This window comes from Lithobates pipiens, unplaced genomic scaffold (assembly GCF_037356315.1).
Source record: "Lithobates pipiens isolate NorthernLeopardFrog02 unplaced genomic scaffold, aLitPip1_a1.2 Scaffold_27, whole genome shotgun sequence".
Classification (NCBI taxonomy): domain Eukaryota; kingdom Metazoa; phylum Chordata; class Amphibia; order Anura; family Ranidae; genus Lithobates; species Lithobates pipiens.
Genome location: NW_027507788.1, coordinates 138,059,227 through 138,077,236, shown reverse-complemented (window position 1 = coordinate 138,077,236; position 18,010 = coordinate 138,059,227). Strand labels below are relative to the sequence as shown.

Genomic DNA, 18,010 nt, shown 5'->3' with positions numbered 1-18,010 from the left:
AACTCAGATTTTCTGCTCCCCCCTCCAACCCTTCCAGTAACCAATCGGAAGACTTTGCTATTCCTGTGTCCGGTGTTCCCCTTCCCCTCTATTCATTGGAAGAGGCGCCTGCTCTTCATCAGTATTCAACACAGATCAACCAATAGGAATTCTCTATGGGAGAACTTTCCGCTAACGGACTAACCCGAACGTGTTGTCGTCACACGTAGGACGGAAATAGGAAAAAAGAAGAAGCTACGTAGTGGTAAGAAGGGCGGTTGCCGACATTTTGTTTTTGTGGAGGTGTGATTCCAGCGGACCGGAATCAGAGGGGTGATACAGAGAGCTCACCGACTGAGGAGAACACAGGAAGAGAGCGCCGCTCCAGGCCTGAACCCGCAGAGAAAACCGAGAGCAAACGGGAGAGGGACGACCGAGAGCCCGGAGCAGGAGGGAGAGGCCTCCATTTCCTGTATGAGAGCTGACTGAGGTAATGTCCGCACAGCCCTCCACTCCACTGTATGAGGGCTAAGCGCTCTGATAACACTCCTCGCTGGTACCATCAATGTAGAGGGACATGATGAAATAATTTATATATATATATATATATATATATATATTACATTACAGGGGGAGGGCTGGCTGTATAAATCTGAGGACAGCATGGACCAAAATACCCCCTCCCCCAATATGTGTATTTAACCACTTCAGCCCTAGAAGAGTTACCCCCTTAATGACCAGGCCATTTTTTGCGATTCGGCACTTTAACTGACAATTGTGTGATTGTGCGCTGTTGTACCCAAATAAAATGAACTCCCCCCCCCCCACACACACACACACACACACACATAGAGCTTTCTTTTGGTGCCATTTGATCACCTCTGTGGTTTAGATTTTGCGCTATAAACAAAAAAACACTTTTTTTTTTTTTTTTTTTTTTTGCTATAATCCCCTAAAAAAATGTAAATGAGACAATTTTTTTTCCTCAGTTTAGGGCGATTATGTATTCTTCTACATGTTTTTGATTATAAAAAAATTGCGGCAAGGCCCCTTTCACACTGGGGCGGTGCAGGCGTCAGCGGTAAAGCGCTGCTATTTTTAGCAGCGGTCTGTGGCCGCTAGAGGGGTGGCTTTAACCCTCCGCTAGCGGCCGAAAAAGGGTTAAAACCGCCCGCAAAGCGCCGCTGCAGCAGCGCTTTGCCAGCGGTATAGCCACGCTGTCCCATTGATTTCCTGGGTAGGAGCGGTGAATACACCGCTCCTTTCACCGCTCCAAAGATGCGGTTAGCAGGACTTTTTTTCACCGTCCTGGTAGCGCACCGCTCCAGTTTGAAAGCCCTCCGGCTTTCACACTGGAGTGAAAGGGGCCGTTTTTTTCAGGTGCTACACAGGAGATATTTTTAGCGCTGTAGCGCCTAAAAACCGCCCCAGTGTGAAAGGGGCCTTTGCCTATATTGATTGGTTTGTACAAAAGTTATAGCATCTATAAAATAGGGGATATTTATGGCTTTTTTTATGGGTTTATTTTTTAATGGTGATCACTTTTTTTTTTTTTTGGGACCGTTGACATAATGCGATCAGTGCTATAAAAATGCACTGATTACTGTATAAATGACATTGGCTGGGAAGGGGTTGTGTTCCCTTGGAGGTGTTTCTGTCTGGGAGTAGGGAGCAATCGCTGTTCCTAATCACTAGGAAAAGCAGATCTCTCTCTACTTCCCTGACAGAACGGGGATTTTTTTATTTTTTTTTTCTCATTGACATATCTCCCTTCTGGCTCTCCGTGGAGCGATCGCGGGTGACCGGCGGACATCGGCTCCCTCGCCGTGAAGTGGAGTCGCGTGCCTGCTATAGCTCTTAAAGGAGCCAACGTACATCTACGACGATTTGGGGGGAACGTGCCGACCTGCCGCAGTATGACAGCTAATCGGTAAAGCATAATTTTCTCTTATAGTCACTGACTGACAAAGCTCCTCTCTGTAACAAATGGGTTGTTAGCCTTATCACTAGGAGAATACTAGACATAGTTGTAACACAACACTCAGAACTCTTAGTTCCGCCCAGGGGGGCGGTCCCTCAGGCTACAACCCCCCACCCTGCAAAGCAGCCTTAGCCTCAGTTTTACTTTGCCTAGTAAAGCATAAGGACCTAGGAACCCTGCGGGCCCATCGGTCCGTGTGGTTTTTTTTTTTTTTTTTTTTTTCCCAGAAGCTTGTATTTTTGTGCAAGATGAATGATCCTGTGATCTACTATCAACAGCTGGCTGGGTGACAGGCTGGATACCCTTATCGTTGTAGTCTCCTCAGTCCGGCCATCGAGCGCCTGCAGGTCACGACATACCTTAGCTCCAGGGGTGGTCGGTGAGCTTTTATGCTCCGGGGCGTACATATGATCGGGCAACTGATGTCTGTGTCACAGAATGCCAAAGCCAGTAGCTACCCTGTACCAATCAGGTGTAGATCTAAAATAGAATGTCTCCCAGCTTCAGGACTGGTAAGTACAGCTCTCCCTGCCCCGGTGGGGTTGAGCAGCTGGGCATTCCCTGGGAGGTCCATTTGGGTGTCCCTCACCTCCCTCTCTTCTCTCCCCTGTCCCTATCTTCCCTCCCCTCCTCCTCACGGGGGGGGGGGGAGGAATGCTGCATGTGGTACTGAGCGATGTGTGTAAGATCCCTGAGGGCTCTCACCTGGGATAGGGGACTGGCTGGCTGGTGGTGCCTGGATCCCTGTGTGTTTTGGTCCTGGGAGGTGCCTGTGAGGGTCTGGCTGTGTCTTCGGTGCAGCGCTGTGTCTCTGCCATGTTTCTGTCTCTGTCCCTCATGGAAGCTGTCCGGTGGTCATTTTAGGTGTGGGCAAGGGCAGCAGATCTTCTGGCCTTCAAGTGCCCATTTTCCCAGTGCTTCTCTATTCAGGACACTGGCGCCCATTTTCTAGAAGCCTGAGCACGTTTCTTTGTTCTCCTGCAAGCAGCTACATGTGCTTTCAGCTTCTTGTCTGTTTTGCTGGACGGCTGTTTTATGTAGTCTGAGCACATTTTTCAGATCGTTTTTAATGATCGTTCTGACGGACTGACACCGACAGTTTGGATTCCTCTGCACCTGGGAGCACTAGGGGTCTACAGACACTGCTCTGAACAGCGCAGAACTCCTCGGGGTGGTGAGTCCGGCGGGTTAGAGCCCCTCAGTCGGCGACAGCAAGGATAGTGGGACTGTCCCTGTCCTAAGTCCCCTTCGGGTGGCAGACAGGGTAGGGTCAGCATGGCTTCAGAAACTGGTGTTTCTTCCCCTGCAACCGGGTCACCTGCGGATTGCGCAGTCCCTGTGGACACCCTGACGGCGGTCCTCAATTTGTTCGTTGCCAAGATGGAGGCGGTGCGTGGGAAGAAAGGCGCTAAAAAGCCCCCCCCCCCCCTCCCCGCGAGATCTCTGATGCAGACTTGGGTCCTGCTGAGGCTGGTGACCCCTGCTCTGTCTTGTCAGACAACGCTGACCAGAGGACCGTTCGGATAGTGAAGATGAGTCCCCCGTCTGGTCAAGACAAAGCGATTGTTGGAGCACTTTCCTTCCTTGGCGACCGGATCTTTGGAGCCTCATTTAGATGACATTATTAAAAATGCCACCGGTGGTAAGAGTACCCTACTCCCACAGGCCAGGAAGGCTAAGGAGCCATGCCGTAGGCAAGGGCCCTCCTTTTTCCGCTCACAAATGGCTTTTTCGTCCAGCCGGAGCTTCAACAGGATGCCCACGGACGGTCAAAAATGTCCCTGGAACCGCAAGCCTGCGAATAAAAGTGCTACCGCATGAAGGTTTGCCCCCACCCATGTCTCAGGTGGGGGTGTCGCCTTCAGGAGTTTGCAGCCCGGTGGTCCTCCCGGTTATCTGACCACTGGGTCTGCAATCTGCTTTCCACAGGCTACAAGATAGAGTTCCTCTCTTGGCCGTCAAACAGATTCTTCCCCTCCAGCATACCCGTATCCCCGGTTAACCGGGAGGCCCTGTTGGGGGCGGTAAGGGATTTGCTGAATCGTGGGATGATTGTACAGGTTCCGGACTCGGAAACGCTTCCAGGGATTCTGCTCAAATCTGTTTGTTCCAAGAAGGAATGGGTACGTCCGATCTTGAACCTAAAAGCCCCCAATCACTTTGTGAAAGTGCAGAGGTTCAGAATGGAATCAGTTCGCTCAGTAGTTGCTGCACTCCATCAAGGGTACTCCCTGGCATCCTTGCGCATCCAGGATGCGTACCTGCACATACCCATATGCCTTCGGCATCAAGTTTCTGCTATTTGCAGTCGGAAGCCCACTACCTTCCTTTTGGTCTGGCGTCAGCCCCCCGAGTCTTTACCAAGGTACTGGCTCCAGTTTTGGCATTGCTGCGACAACTTGGGATCACGATCGTGGGATACCTAGACGATCTCCTCCCAAGGGCATCTTCCGCCTCAGAATTAGAGGAGGATGTGGTGATCACCATGGAGACCCTGCAAGAATTTGGGTGGCTGTTGAACCTCAAGAAGTCTGTGATTGTGCCGACCCAGCTTCTGGTGGCAGACGCTCCCTGGCGACTGCCGTTGCGAGAGGACCTTCGGTCGCAAGGTCAGTTTCTCCATCCTGCTTTGCCATTGCTGGTTTTAACGGCATGGCTATTGAGAGCCAGGTGTTTAGGAACCGGGGTCTGCCGGACTCGGTGATTCCAACTATGTTGAGAGCATGAAAATATACCATCGTACCTGGAAGGCCTACATCTCCATGTGTGAGGAGAAAGGATGGCATGAGCGCTTTTTCCATATCTAGGATCCTGCTGTTTCTCCAGCAAGGAGCAGACCAGAGATTGGCATTGAGCACCATCAAAGGGCAAATTTCAGCCTTAGCTGTCTTTTTTTTTTTTTTTTTTTCAATGACCCCGAGCATCCCACTCCTTGGTGAGTACCTTCGTTCAGGGGGTATGACATGTAGTTCCTCAGGTGCGTCCACCGTTACCCCCATGGGATTTGAACCTGGTGTTAGCACTTCAAAAAACACTGTTTGAAAACATCAGGGAGATTCCCCCGTTGACCCTTTCCCAGAAAGTGGTCTTTCTAGTGGCCATCGCATCAGCCAGGAGGGTTTTGGAACTCGCAGCCTTGTCCTGCAAGTCGCCCTATCTGGTTATCCACAGGGATAAGATAGTGCGTCCACAACCGTCTTTTCTACCGAAAGTGGCCGCGGCTTTTCATATCAAAGAGGACATTGTATTACCATCTGTGTCCTAAGCCGAAACGCCCTAAGGAGGTGGCCCTTTTATGCTCTTGACGTGGCTAGGGCTCTGAAGGTGTATTTGTCTGCCACGGCTCCTTTTCGGAAGTCAGACTCGCTGTTTGTTTCAGTGGCTGGTCCAAAGAAAGGTATGGTGGTCTTGTCGGCCACCATTTCCAGGTGGATCAGACAGATATTGTAGTACAAGCCTACGCCTTTAAGGGGCAGGTGCCCCCCTTTCCGGTCACGGCCCACTCTACAAGAGCAATCGTAATGTCTTGGGCCTTCCCACACCAAGCGTCTGCCGCTCAGGTGTGTAAAGCGGCTACCTGGTCGTCTGTCCACACGTTTTTACCAAGTTCTACAAGGTAGACTTCAGTGCATCGGCTCATGCCTGTTTTGGCTGCAAAGTTTTGCAGGCGGCCGTGTAGTTGCAGTGGATATTATTATTATTATTATTATTAATAATAATAATAATAATAATAATAATAATAATAATAATATTATTTTTTTTTTTCCTGGGGTATAGTTTCACTAGTTCCTATGGTGGATGAAGTTTTTATGTAGTTTTTTCCCACCCCTCGTTTTTGGCACTGCTTGGGGACGTCCCATTTTGTTAGAGAGGAGCTGTGTCGGTCGGTGAATATAAGAGAAAATAGGATTGATTTATTTATTTTTTGTACTCGCCGTAACATCCTTTTCTCTGTAATTCACCAACCGACACAGCACCCGCCCCTCCAGTGTGGGGGGTTGTAGCCTGAGGGACATCTCCCCCCCCCCCCCCCCTTCTGAGCGTTGTGTTGCAACTATGCCTAGTATTCTCCTAGCGATAAGGCTAACAACCCACTTGTTGCAGAGAGGAGCTGCGTCAGTCGGTAAATTACAGAGAAAAGGATTTTTACGGTGAGTACAAAAAATCCTATTTTTAAGCAGTGTTCCACATGGGGGACAGATAAAAAGCTAGCAGCTACAAATACTGCAGCTGCTGACTTTTAATATATAGAAGCTTACCTGCTCAGGGAGTCTGCAATGTCGGCACCCCAGCCGATTTTCGGATCAGCTGTCAGGTGCCGCCGTCATTCATCGTAATTAAAACATAATTGGCCAGGCGGCGGATGAAGGAGGAGGTGGGGCCGAAACTGCAGTGCCCACTCCTGGAAGAGGGGAAGGGTACCTGTCAGATCAGCGGAAGTTCCACTTTTAGGTAGAACTCCTCTTTAAATACATTTGATCTCCAAATTCTATTTCCGTTATTCCCAGCCATCTCCAACTAATTTGGCAAATCCTGGATGCTTGCAAACTTAGAATCTGCGCACGTTTAACCCTTTTACTGCCAGAGCAGTTTTACACACGTTTAGCCACTTCTCGTCCAGTCTATAGCGAAGTGACATGCGGGAAGTGGTTCAGTTATCCTGACCAGACGTGATCAGGATAACAAGCCAGCGCGTGCCTGCTGGGGGCACCCAGCGAGTCGATCGGTAGTGTGGTGTGTCAGTCTGACACACTGCATCTCCAATCTAGGTAAAGCGCTTCTGACAGAGGCCCTTTACCACAGAATTAGCTGTGTCCAATCACGGTGTAAACGGGATTGGCTTTTCCTCTATCGTGTCTGACAGATGTTAGTAGAGGATGGCCGATCGGCTCCTCTCCAGACAGGGGGGTCTGCAATGATTATCAGCACAGGACCACCAGGTATGCCAATCAATGCCCATCGGTAATACCTGCCAGTGCCTCCTTATCAGTGATGTCCATCAGTGTAGAAAACGTACTTATTTACAAAATTTTATAACAGAAACAAAAACTTTTTTTCTGTTTTATAGTGCAAAAAATAAAAACTGCAGAGGTGATCACATTCCATCAAAAAAACTCTTATTTGTGGGAACAAAATTATAACAATTTTGTTTGAGTACAGTGTTGCATGATTGCGCAATTGTCATTTAAAAAGCAACAACGCAGAAAGCATAAAATTGGCCTGGGCAGGAGGGGGGAAAGTGCTTGATATTGAAGTGGTGCTAAAAGGCCTTTGTTTTTGTTTGTTTTTTCCCCTTAAAAGGATAGTTCACCTTAACAAAAAATCTGCCTATGCAGCTAAGCTATGTTTGTAGATTAAAACAATCTGTGCAGTTCTGACTAAAGATGAATAATAGCCTTGCTATAGATGGAGGCCATTTACATGCCTTTTAAGCCTGACTGGAATACTCCCAGGATGTTGCTAAGGGAGGCCTACTCATCACTGCTCTCCTCCACCATCACAGGAGTGAGCTCTTTCTTTGATTCAAACCCCCTCATGTATTTTCTCTCCCCTGATGCATTAGTTCTGAGCTTGGAAATTTGAGACTGCGACATTACAGATCGGACACTTTTGGCACATTTTTGGGACCATTGGCATTTGATCAGTGCTATAAAAATGCACTGATTACTGTGTAAATGTCACAGGTAGGGAAGGGGTTGCATGGAGACTACATTTGACGGATTTCCTTTCTGTCTCAGTTTGGAGCGATCTCGGGTGCCCGGCGGTTGCATGCACATTGGCTCCAGCGCTGCCTAGTGGCCAAAAGGCCAACCGATGTAAGGTAATGTCATTTTGCCCAGGGAAGCCACCTTGCCTCAGTACAACTGCGGCAGCTGATCGGGAAGGGGTCAAAGTGAAAATTCAGTCTGGGAATGACCAGTGACAGGCAGTGTTTTTAATGCAGAAAGACATGCTTTGTACTTCTGCATTAAAGCTACTTGTCTGCCTTTCTGCCCCCCCCCCCCCCTTTTTTTATATATAGCTGGGATCTGTGTGATCTCCCCTGTCAGAATGGAGATTTGCCTTGTTTACACAGGCACATACCCGTTCTGTCACTGCAGGGAATAATTGTGGGTGGCCGGTGGACGTGAAGTGCGCCGGACATGCTCATTGTCTCCCCCGCTGGCCAATGGGAGCGCGTGCCCATAAAAGCAAGTTCATGAGCTGGCGTACAGCTACGGCGTTTCACGGGATTGAGACACATTTGCGTAGTATAACGATGGCTTAAAAAATAACCTTAAAAAAAAAAACGTTAGTCTTTTATTGCGTAAAATCACCAAAACATACAAATCCATTTTTGAAAGCAGACCCCCTAAAGAATAAAATGGGGGTTAGTTACAGTTCCACATCACAGGATATTAGTGCAATTGAAAAAACATTTCGCTGACAAATACTCTAAAGTGTTTTTTTTTTTAAAGCCAACTCCACCCAAAAGTGGACCTAGACATGTCTCAGGATGGCTTTGTTCATATAGGTGTTTTTATTTATTTTGTTTGTTACGGCTTTGCGAGACATCTTGCATCAGGCATAGTCTTGTGTTTTTTTTGTTATGGAAGTAAGATGTACAGGATCTTTAAATAGCTTCTATGTACAAATAGCTTCATATTGAATTACAGAAAGCAGCTGAGAATTCACTGGTATCTTTTTCCAGGTAATATTTTCCTCCATATGACATAATTTCTTCACGTTTCTCTGTGAAACATAAATGCACTGTAGGCAAAAGAGATGCACCAATAGCTTTTTTTTTTCTTTTACAAGAAGTACCGATAGTTTTTCCTCGCTATAACAGTTGCCTATCGCAACTGTTTTGTGCCCATTTTAGCTGTCAAAAATTTTACAAAGCATTGATAAATGTATTTCAATTGGAAATAACTTATTTTCTGAATTGTGTGGTGGTTTTTATTTTTATTTTTTTAAGGATATATTCACATAGCTAAACTAAAAAAGTGTGAAGCTTGAGTTGCAGAAAACCATAACCCATATGAGTACCTTAAATCCCACAAATCAATAAAGTGAATAAATTAACACAAAAATTGTGAACAAAAAAACAAACTTGGACAAAGTCTATCAAGTGAGTACTCTTCACACTCTTCAAAGTGTGCAGTGTGAATCGAAAATCAAAATGTGAAATATAAATAGGAAGTGAAGTTCAGCCTCTGTGACGTTTGGAAGCATAGAAGAATGATGCCACCACTGTAGTAAGGGAAGGAGGCTTACCAGATGACATGGACTCAAAGGAGCTTACGCCTCTCAAGTCATACAGGCCTGTAGGTTGTCAAGAACCCAATGGTAATAAGGCCTATATGTCATCTCCTGGAGAACCTCAAACCATGTATTCATCAATGGTAATCATCATAAGATATTCAGTCATCAGACGGGAATAAGGAGCTCGGGTATCATAAACCATGCAAATAAAGAACCAGCATAGCGTGATACCATTTAAAGAGGAAGTAAACCCTGAGGAGTTTACTTCCTCTTTCATTCCCTGCAAAGCATAATGTATTACTATGCATCGCATAGTAGCCCATTATGTGTCACTTACCTGACACAGGAGCCAGCGAAGTCGCCGCTGTCCCCTGTAGTCCGCCGTATCCATCTTGTTGGTGGGGTCGCGCAGCTCCGCCGCTGTCATTCGGCGAAGCCGCGATGACGTCGCTCCCGCGCATGCGCACGGGAGTTGACACGCGCGGCAGCTCCATTCTTGGAAATGCCACGCTCAGTACGAATGCGCGCCGCTGTCTATGCGCGCATGCGCCGTAGATAGTGGTGCCCGTTTTCGGGCAAATATCTCCTAAACCATATAGGTTTAGGAGATAATGCTTGGACCTACAGGTAAGCTTCAATCTAGGCTTACCTGTAGGTCAAAGTGGTTTGTAAGGGTTTACAACCACTTTAACAAATGGTTTATTAAAAATGGATAAAAAATTAACACTCACATTTCAATTGATCGTTATTGGCATAATCTGAGAAACAGCGATGTCTGTAAGAGGGTCCAGCTGACGCGCTTCGACTACGTGTGTCGCAGTATTTTCCACATATAAAAATATATTCACATAGCTGCATGTTGGGAATGCCTGCAAAATTGCATGCTTTCCCAACACGCTGCACTTTAGCAGAGACCCCCACATATCTGCAACTGTGGTGCGTCTTCAAAAAAGGGTCGGGAGCTTCTATCCCCATGTTTCTCCCAGTTCAGTGCAACATGTTTTTAGAAAAGGTGGGGAACTGGCATGCCCCTTGTTACAAGGGTTCTGGATACAGGTGGTGAACTTTCTACACAACAGTATGGGCACGCCTGTTGGCCTAGACCCCAAACAATGCCTCTTGGGGGGGAGGGGGGGTATACCCGGGAGTACCCGACAGACATACTAAGATATTCCTGCAGGAAACTCTGTTCACTGCGAGAAAACTTATCGCCAGCAATTGAATGAGATCTACACCCCCGACATTAGCGGAGTGGAAAGCGGACATTAACTCGACTCTGCCATACAAAAAGTGTATTTACATTAATAGGGGGTGCCCACTCAAGTATAATAAAGTGCGGGACTGCTGGCTGAGTGACTCAGACACCTACACATAGTTGGCGTTCGGTCCCGCCGCTTCCAATTGCATGATTCTGGTGTTGGTTTGATACATATGGTGTTAATTGCTAAGAGGGTTACAACGGTTAGTATACTAGCCAATGATATATGCTGATTGTACTATAGGATGTAATATTTGTGTACTCTGCTGTAGACTCCTTCACTGTGTGTTTAATCACTGTGAGCTGTGTTTTTGCTTTCTGTGCTTTACTTCAATAAAACAATGTTTTTTTTTTTTTTTTTTTTTTAATTAAACAAGTGGGGAACTGCTTTCCTTCTGTTGTGGGTAGGGTAACCCATATAAATGAATAGGCTGCTCTAACTGCAACATGCACGCACAGATATGAACCCAGACTGTTATTTAACCACTTTCCACCCGTCCAATGCACATATACGGCCGGATGGGAGCCGTCTACTTCTGATAGGACGTTTCAGGAACGTCCTTCAGAAGGAGCGGGATCGCGCGTGCCCGCGCAGCGGCGCGATCCCGATATGCTCGTGTCACCCGGACACGGCACATCTTAGATCGGCAGGAGGGCTCTGTGATTGGCCTGATCACATGACGGCCATGTCCAATCATGGCCGTCATGTGATGTAAACAAACAGCTGGTTGCTAGGCAATCGGCTCCTCCTCTCCTCACACAGAAGTCATCGCTGAGGAGAGCAGATCCTGCAGCCGGCTGATGATCAGTGAGTAGGAGCTGTTTTTTACAGTTTTTTACTCACTGATCACCAGTCCACACAGTATAAACACACATGTCCCCAAAACATACATGTCCCCAAATAATAAAAACATGTCCCCCACATGTCCCACTAAAATCACATGTCCCAATGATTATCTGCACACATATGTACATGATCATTTGCGTACATATGTCCGTAATCGCACAAACCAATTATTATACACTTAACGTTATTTTTTTTACCAAAAACATGTAGCAGAATACATTTTGGCTTAAATTTATGGCAAAATTAGATTTTATTGGATTTCTTTTAAAATAGAAAAAAGAAAATATTGTTTTTTTTCCAAATTTCCGCTTTTTTGCGCTTTTATCGCAAAAAATAAAAAATGGAGTCGCGAATAAATAACACCAAAATAAAGCTCCTATTTGTGCGAACAAAATGATAAAAATTTCATTTGGGTACAGGGTAGCATGACCGCGCAATTGTCACTGAAAGCGCTAGAGCCATGAAAATTGGGCTGGGAAGGAAGGGGGCGAAAGTGCCCTGTATTGTAGTGGTTAAATGTTACCAACAAGTGTTTTGTCTTGATTCATATGAAATATGTAAATCGCCTCTATGTATATGGCCTTAAAGCGGAGTTCTACCCAAAAATGAAACTTCCACTTTAAGTGTTGGTGACCCCCTGACATGCCACATTTGGCATGTCATTTTTTTGGGGAGGGGGCGGGAGCGGGTACGCTGTTTTTACAGGCACCCAACACCAGTTCCTCCCCTGGTGCTGCGGCGCTGGAAGGAAGATCGCCTCCCTTTTTCCTGCAGTCTTCTGGGACACATCACAGGTCCCAGAAAATTACCCGACCATTCACAGCGTGGCTTGTGCGTGCACCTGGCTGTGAAGAAACAACCGTGCGCCCATAGTTAGAATGCCATGGAGAGGAGCGGGGCTTCGTCTGCCCTCATCCCTGGACCATAGGCCAGGTGAGTGTCTGATTATTTAAAGCCAGCAGCAACACTTTTTATAGCTGCTGACTTTTAAATGGGTGGCACTCCGCTTTAAGAGAAGTATGACCAAAGCTTGTAAGCAAGATCTTCATAAATGGGAAGCTATTCATGACAGGTTGTTTACATTATGTGATCTCTGACTAACTTTAGTAATCACATGGTACCTGGTTACCAGTAACAGTGCCCACCAGACACACCCCAAACCCGGGAGAGACACATTCGTGTGTGGGTGTGTAAGAACTGTCTTCACCGCAAAGAACAAGGAGTCCTGGAAGTGATGGTTTGGCCTCCAGAGCCCTAATCTCAACAACATTACAGCGGACCTTCAGTCTTTTTTTTTTTTTTTCATTTTTCCATCTATTAAATCTTCTGCCCTTTTTGATTTTAACTTTGGATAGTAAAACATTTTCTGCGAGTGACTATCTTATACACCCCACTTCCTGTTTCTTGTCTGGTCATTAGCCTAGGCTTATGACAGCATACACAGCTCTCTTGAGAGTTTACCAGAAAGGGAGGCGGTATGAGCCATAAGAGGGCCTATGAGAGCTGCAGAGCTGGACATGTCTCTGTGTAAATCCAGGAAGTGAACAGACAGCATTTTCAGCTGCCCACAGTTAAAATGGCTGTAGATTAGTAGTGGGAGATTTCTGCAGCATATTTGGCAAGTACATAATCGCAGTATATATAAAATGCAAAATTGTTGGAGGAAAGCTTCAGAGTGGCAAAGATGTTTTTTTATTACAAATTAACCACTTGCTTACTGGGCACTTAAACACCCTTCCTGCCCAGACCAATTTTCAGCTTTCGGTGCTCACACTTTGAATGACTCAGTCATGCAACACCGTACCCAAATGAATTTTTTTTGTCTTTTTTCCCACAAATGGAGCTTTCTTTTGGTGGTATTTGATCACCTCTGGGGGTTTTTTTTTTTGCGCTATAAATGAAAAAAGACCGAAAATTTTGAAAAAAAACGCATATTTCTTTGTTTCTGTGACAGAATTATGCAAACTATAAAAAAAATTTTCTTAAGTTTTGGCCACAATTTATACTGCTACATATTTTTGGTAAAAATAACCCAAATTAGTGGATATTATTTGTTCTTTGTGAAAGTTAGAGAGTCTACAAGCTGTGGTGCGAATCGCACAAAATTGATCACATCTGATGTACTGGTGGCCTATCTCGCTTCTTGTGACCTGAACAAGTCAGGAAAGTACAAATACCCCCCAAATGACCCCTTTTTGGAAAGTAGACATTCCAAAGTATTTAGTAAGAGGCATAGTGAGCTTTTTGACGTTATTTTTTTTCCCCACAATTCTTTGCAAAATTAAGATTTTTCATTTTTTTTCTCCACAAAATTGTCGTTATTTCTCTCACATGGCATGTGTATACCACAAATGACACCCCCAAAAAAATTCTGCTACTCCTCCTGAGTATTACAATACCACGTGTGTGGGACTTTTTCACAGCCTGGCCACTTAGAGAGGCCCAACATGCAGGGAGCGCCATCACGTGTTCTAGGAGCATAAATTACACATCTAACTTGTTGACTACTTATTACACTTTTGAAGGCCCTGGAGCACCAGGACAATGACACGTGGCACTTATACGTGGCACCGACGACAGGTGGCACTTATACGTGGCACCGACGACAGGTGGCACTGGGGGCAGGTGGCACTTATTTATTTATTTTTTTTAAATCAAATCAGAACTGCTGCCGCTGCAGCCGTTCATCTCTCCCCTCTCACACTCTGTGTGAGGAGGGAGAGCGGCGCTGAGAGATGATCTCATATGTTTACATATGAGATCATCTCCCATTGGACACACCGATCGCGCTGTGATTGGCCGTTTACAGCGATCTGTGTTTGTCTGTCCCCGGGGGACACGGCAAACACAGAACTTCCCCGATGCGCGCCCGCGGCGGCGCACATTGCGGAAGTAAACATTAGGATGTCCAGGGACGGCCACCCGGACGAAAGCACCTGCTGTACGGCCGTCATTCGACTATAGGGCGGGCGCGAGGTGGTTAAGTAAGCACTGCAGACTGCAGTTCCTCTTTAAGGCTGTCTGGGATTACATGAAGAGAGAGAAGGATTTGAGGCAACCTATATCCACAGAAGATCTGTGGTTAGTTTCTGCAGGATGTTTGGAACAACCTGCCTGGTGAGTTCCTTCAAAAACTGCAAGTGTATCACTTTTTCATATGTGACATATTCTGTAGATAAAAATATGGTGCACGTGACATTCTTTTACCGTTATTTGTTAATGCATATGATTACAAGTGAACATGTAGGGGATGATTTACTAAAACTGGAGACTGTAAAATCTGGTGGAGCTCTGCATAGAAACCAATCGGCTTCCAGGTTTTTTGGTCCAAGTTTAATTTAACAAGTTAACTTTAGAAGCTTATTGGCTACCATGCACGGCTGCACCGGATTTTGCACTCGTTCCAGTTTTAGTACATCAACCCTGGATTGTTGGTAATTTAAGGTGACGCCTTTAAAAATACCCAATTTGTTATATTTGAACGCTCAGCCCATAAAAATACCATGTGTTGTCCACCCACGTGACAGGATCTGTGAGCAGAGTGCATTTCTGGTAGATGAACATGTGTTTTTCTGTAATTGCAGTGTCTTTAGAGGTGGAAAACATGGAGAAACGTGCATGCATTTCAGCTATGTACTGGTTTGTTTATTTTTTTTGGAGCCAGCTCCTAGAAAGCCTTAAAGCAATTGTAACCCAAAGAAAAAAAAAATTGGATCCCGTTACTCTAGAGCATTTTACACCACCCCCCCCCGTTAACTGACCATGGTTTATCATGGCTGCTGATCCCTGACACTGGTCAGTTTACGTGTCTCAGTCATCTGCAGCTCTCTATCCCCCATCCTCTTCCCCCTCCCTCCCTATCGACTAGTGACAGTATCCGTGCCTCTCGCCTTTGAAATTAGATGCAAGCCCCTCTGTTAGAAAACATCCAATGTCTGCTTTTGTGTGTGTAAAAAAAAAAAAAAAAAAAAAAAAAAAAAAAAAAAAAATTTTATATATATATAATTTTATTTTATGGGACTCCTCGCTGCTCTCGTCTCTTCCTGACCAGGCCACATTCCGTCAACATTGGGGGGGGTTGATGGAAACAAAGGCTTCTTCCTCACAACCCCCCTGCCACCCCCATGTTATAGTATGGGGTACAATGTATCCTTACTCATTCACCAAAGTGTTTTACATTTCCTTTTATTAAAGAAAACAAGAAAAATAAAATGTCCCCCCAGTGTATATCCTTCGTAGATCATGACGCCTGCCAAACCAGAAAAGGTTGTGGGGAAGAGGTTCTTCTCTCCAAGAGGCCACACTCCACCCCCCCCCCCCCCCCCCCCCCTTAGCCAGGCTGCATGCTGGGGTAAGGATGGCTATGGGTTGGGGGGATCCTCCACAGCGTTTTTGTGTTCACGATTTTTAAAGCGGAGGTCCACCCTAAAGTGGACCTTCCGCTCATCGGAACCCTCCCCCCCCCCTCCGGCGCCACAATTGGCACCTTTCAGGGGGGAGGGGGGTGCAGATACCTGTACAGTACAGGTATCTGCACCCGCTTCTGGGATAGCTCTCTGCGGAAAGGGGCGTAGATTACGCCCCTTTCCGCCAGTGCCCGCCCCTTTCCGCAAGTGCCCCGCTGCCTGCTGGGAAACACACAGATCCCAGAGGCAGCGGGGACCGTCCTTTTTTGCGCAGCGCGACTCGCGCATGCGCAGTAGGGAACCGAGAAATGAAGCCGAAAGGCTCCATTTCCTGATTCCCATACCCAAGATGGCGGCGGCAGCACCCGAGAGACGATCTAGAGATGGGCTTCGGGTGCCGACATCGCGGGCGTGCTGGACAGGTAAGTGTCACTATTTTAAAAGTCAGCAGCTGCAGTATTTGTAGCTGCTGGCTTTTAAAAAAAAAAAAAAAAAAAAAACGCGCTTTAATTCCCTGCAATGTTGTGTGGTGGGGTTTTTTTTTTTTTTTTTTTTTTTTTTTTTTTATATATAACTTCTTTTGATTTCTGTTTATTAGGACTCGCCTAAGAAGTCTGGTCTTAAATCCATTAATGGCTACTAATCTTGGAGAACCGCTGAATCCTGAATGGTATGTATTGTCATTTTCAATGGCTTTTTTTTCCATATCTTCTTAATCCTTTAACCTTTGTACAACAAATCGGTGCAGTTTTGTTTTGGTAAAAAAAAAATGGTTTTATTCCACACATCAGCACAGCTAAGCCAAAGGAACGCTGCAAACGTGATATCTTAATATAAGAAATTTGAATCCTGTACAGATAACGTGCTGTACCTTCTGTGAAAAACTGTCAGGTTCTCTTTTTAAAGTTGATATACCTAACAAAATTAACCAAAGTACAAACTAAAACTGCTCATAGGTCAGTGGTGAACCTTGGCACCCCAGATATTTTGGAACTGCATTTCCTATGATGCTCAACTATACTGCAGAGTGCATGAGCATCATGGGAAACGTAGTTCCAAACCATCTGGGGTGCCAAGGTTCGCTATCGCTGACATAGGATGATATAGTGGATATAAAAAGTCTACACACCCCTTAAAAATTCCAGTTTTTTTTTTAGGTATTAGAAGAATTAATCTAACACACAACTTCTGAAATGTTTCCATTATTTTTTTATTGTGACCTATAATCCGTATAATTAAATTAAAAAACGCACTGAAATTGTTTAGCAGGAGAGAAGAATAAAAACGTGGATGCATAAGTGTACACACCCTCTTAAAACTGGGGAGGTGGTTAGTTTCAGAATTAACCAATTGGATTAAAACTGATGTTAAATAGTAGTACACACCTACTACCAATGAAAGTGACTCTTAAGCCCATCTGTTTTGAATAGGATTTGACATTTAGCCCAGGTTCTCACTGAGCCTGCAGGAAAGAAGCGGTGAGAGTTCAGCTTAACTTGCACAATTTCACTCCCGCATGTCAATCTCGATTTCAGCTGCGATTTCAGACATCTGTGCGGGTTTCTGCGCAGATGTCAATGGAAATCGCAAGCTGAAATTGCAAAGTATTTCAGAAATGAAGTTTTGAAATCTGTATGGCGCCCCACCAATTAGGACGGTGCAATTACTGCCGATTTGACATGTCAAATCGCACCAGAGTGAACCAGGGCTAACACAGTTGCCTCTTACAGCAAAAGTCATGACCTGCTTCCTATGTGGGCACTCGTATGGGCTCACTCCTGAGCCTCCCTGTCTGCGTCTATTGAGACAGACATTGAGGCTTGCCCTGCTCCCTCATCACTGACTTTGACCGCATCAGGAGCCAATGTCTCCCGCTGCTTCAGCAAAGGCTGTGTGACCTGGAAGTTGGGGAATAGAAGAGCTGCAGATGTGCACAGCACTGTATCAAATGAGGGTAAGTGTAAACCGAAACTTTATTTTTACCTTAACTACTTGATGACCAATAGAGCTGCACGATTCTGGCTAAAATGAGAATTAAGATTTTTTTTTTTTTTTTTTTTTGCTTAGTAGATCACGATTCTCGTGGCATAACATCTTTCACATTAAGGCTAGGTTCACACTATTGCGATGCGGGAACGCCGCGAATCCGCGGCGTTTTCCCGCATCGCTCACCTCCCGCCGGCAGTTCACACTGCCCTATGCGGACGGCTGGGGGTGTCAATGTTATGTTAATGACACCCCCAGATCCGTCGGCATATCGCAGTGCGATCTGCCGACTCGCACAGGAATCGGAT

At 45.8% G+C, this 18,010-nt stretch overlaps 1 protein-coding gene across 3 annotated transcripts in view; it reads left to right on the top strand.

Moving 5' to 3' along the window:
• The first annotated feature begins 201 nt into the window (after positions 1-201).
• The window catches only part of LENG8 (leukocyte receptor cluster member 8), a 53,445-nt gene continuing 35,636 nt past the window's right edge, over positions 202-18,010 (top strand). For 2 of the 3 annotated variants that reach the window (XM_077457553.1, XM_077457552.1), the window contains exons 1-2: positions 203-469; positions 16,315-16,386. In XM_077457553.1, the coding sequence (XP_077313679.1) occupies positions 16,349-16,386 (38 nt within the window). In that variant the 5' untranslated portion in view covers positions 203-469; positions 16,315-16,348. Of the gene's footprint in view, positions 470-16,314; positions 16,387-18,010 lie in introns of all 3 variants that reach the window. The other variant, XM_077457554.1, reaches the window with a different exon arrangement.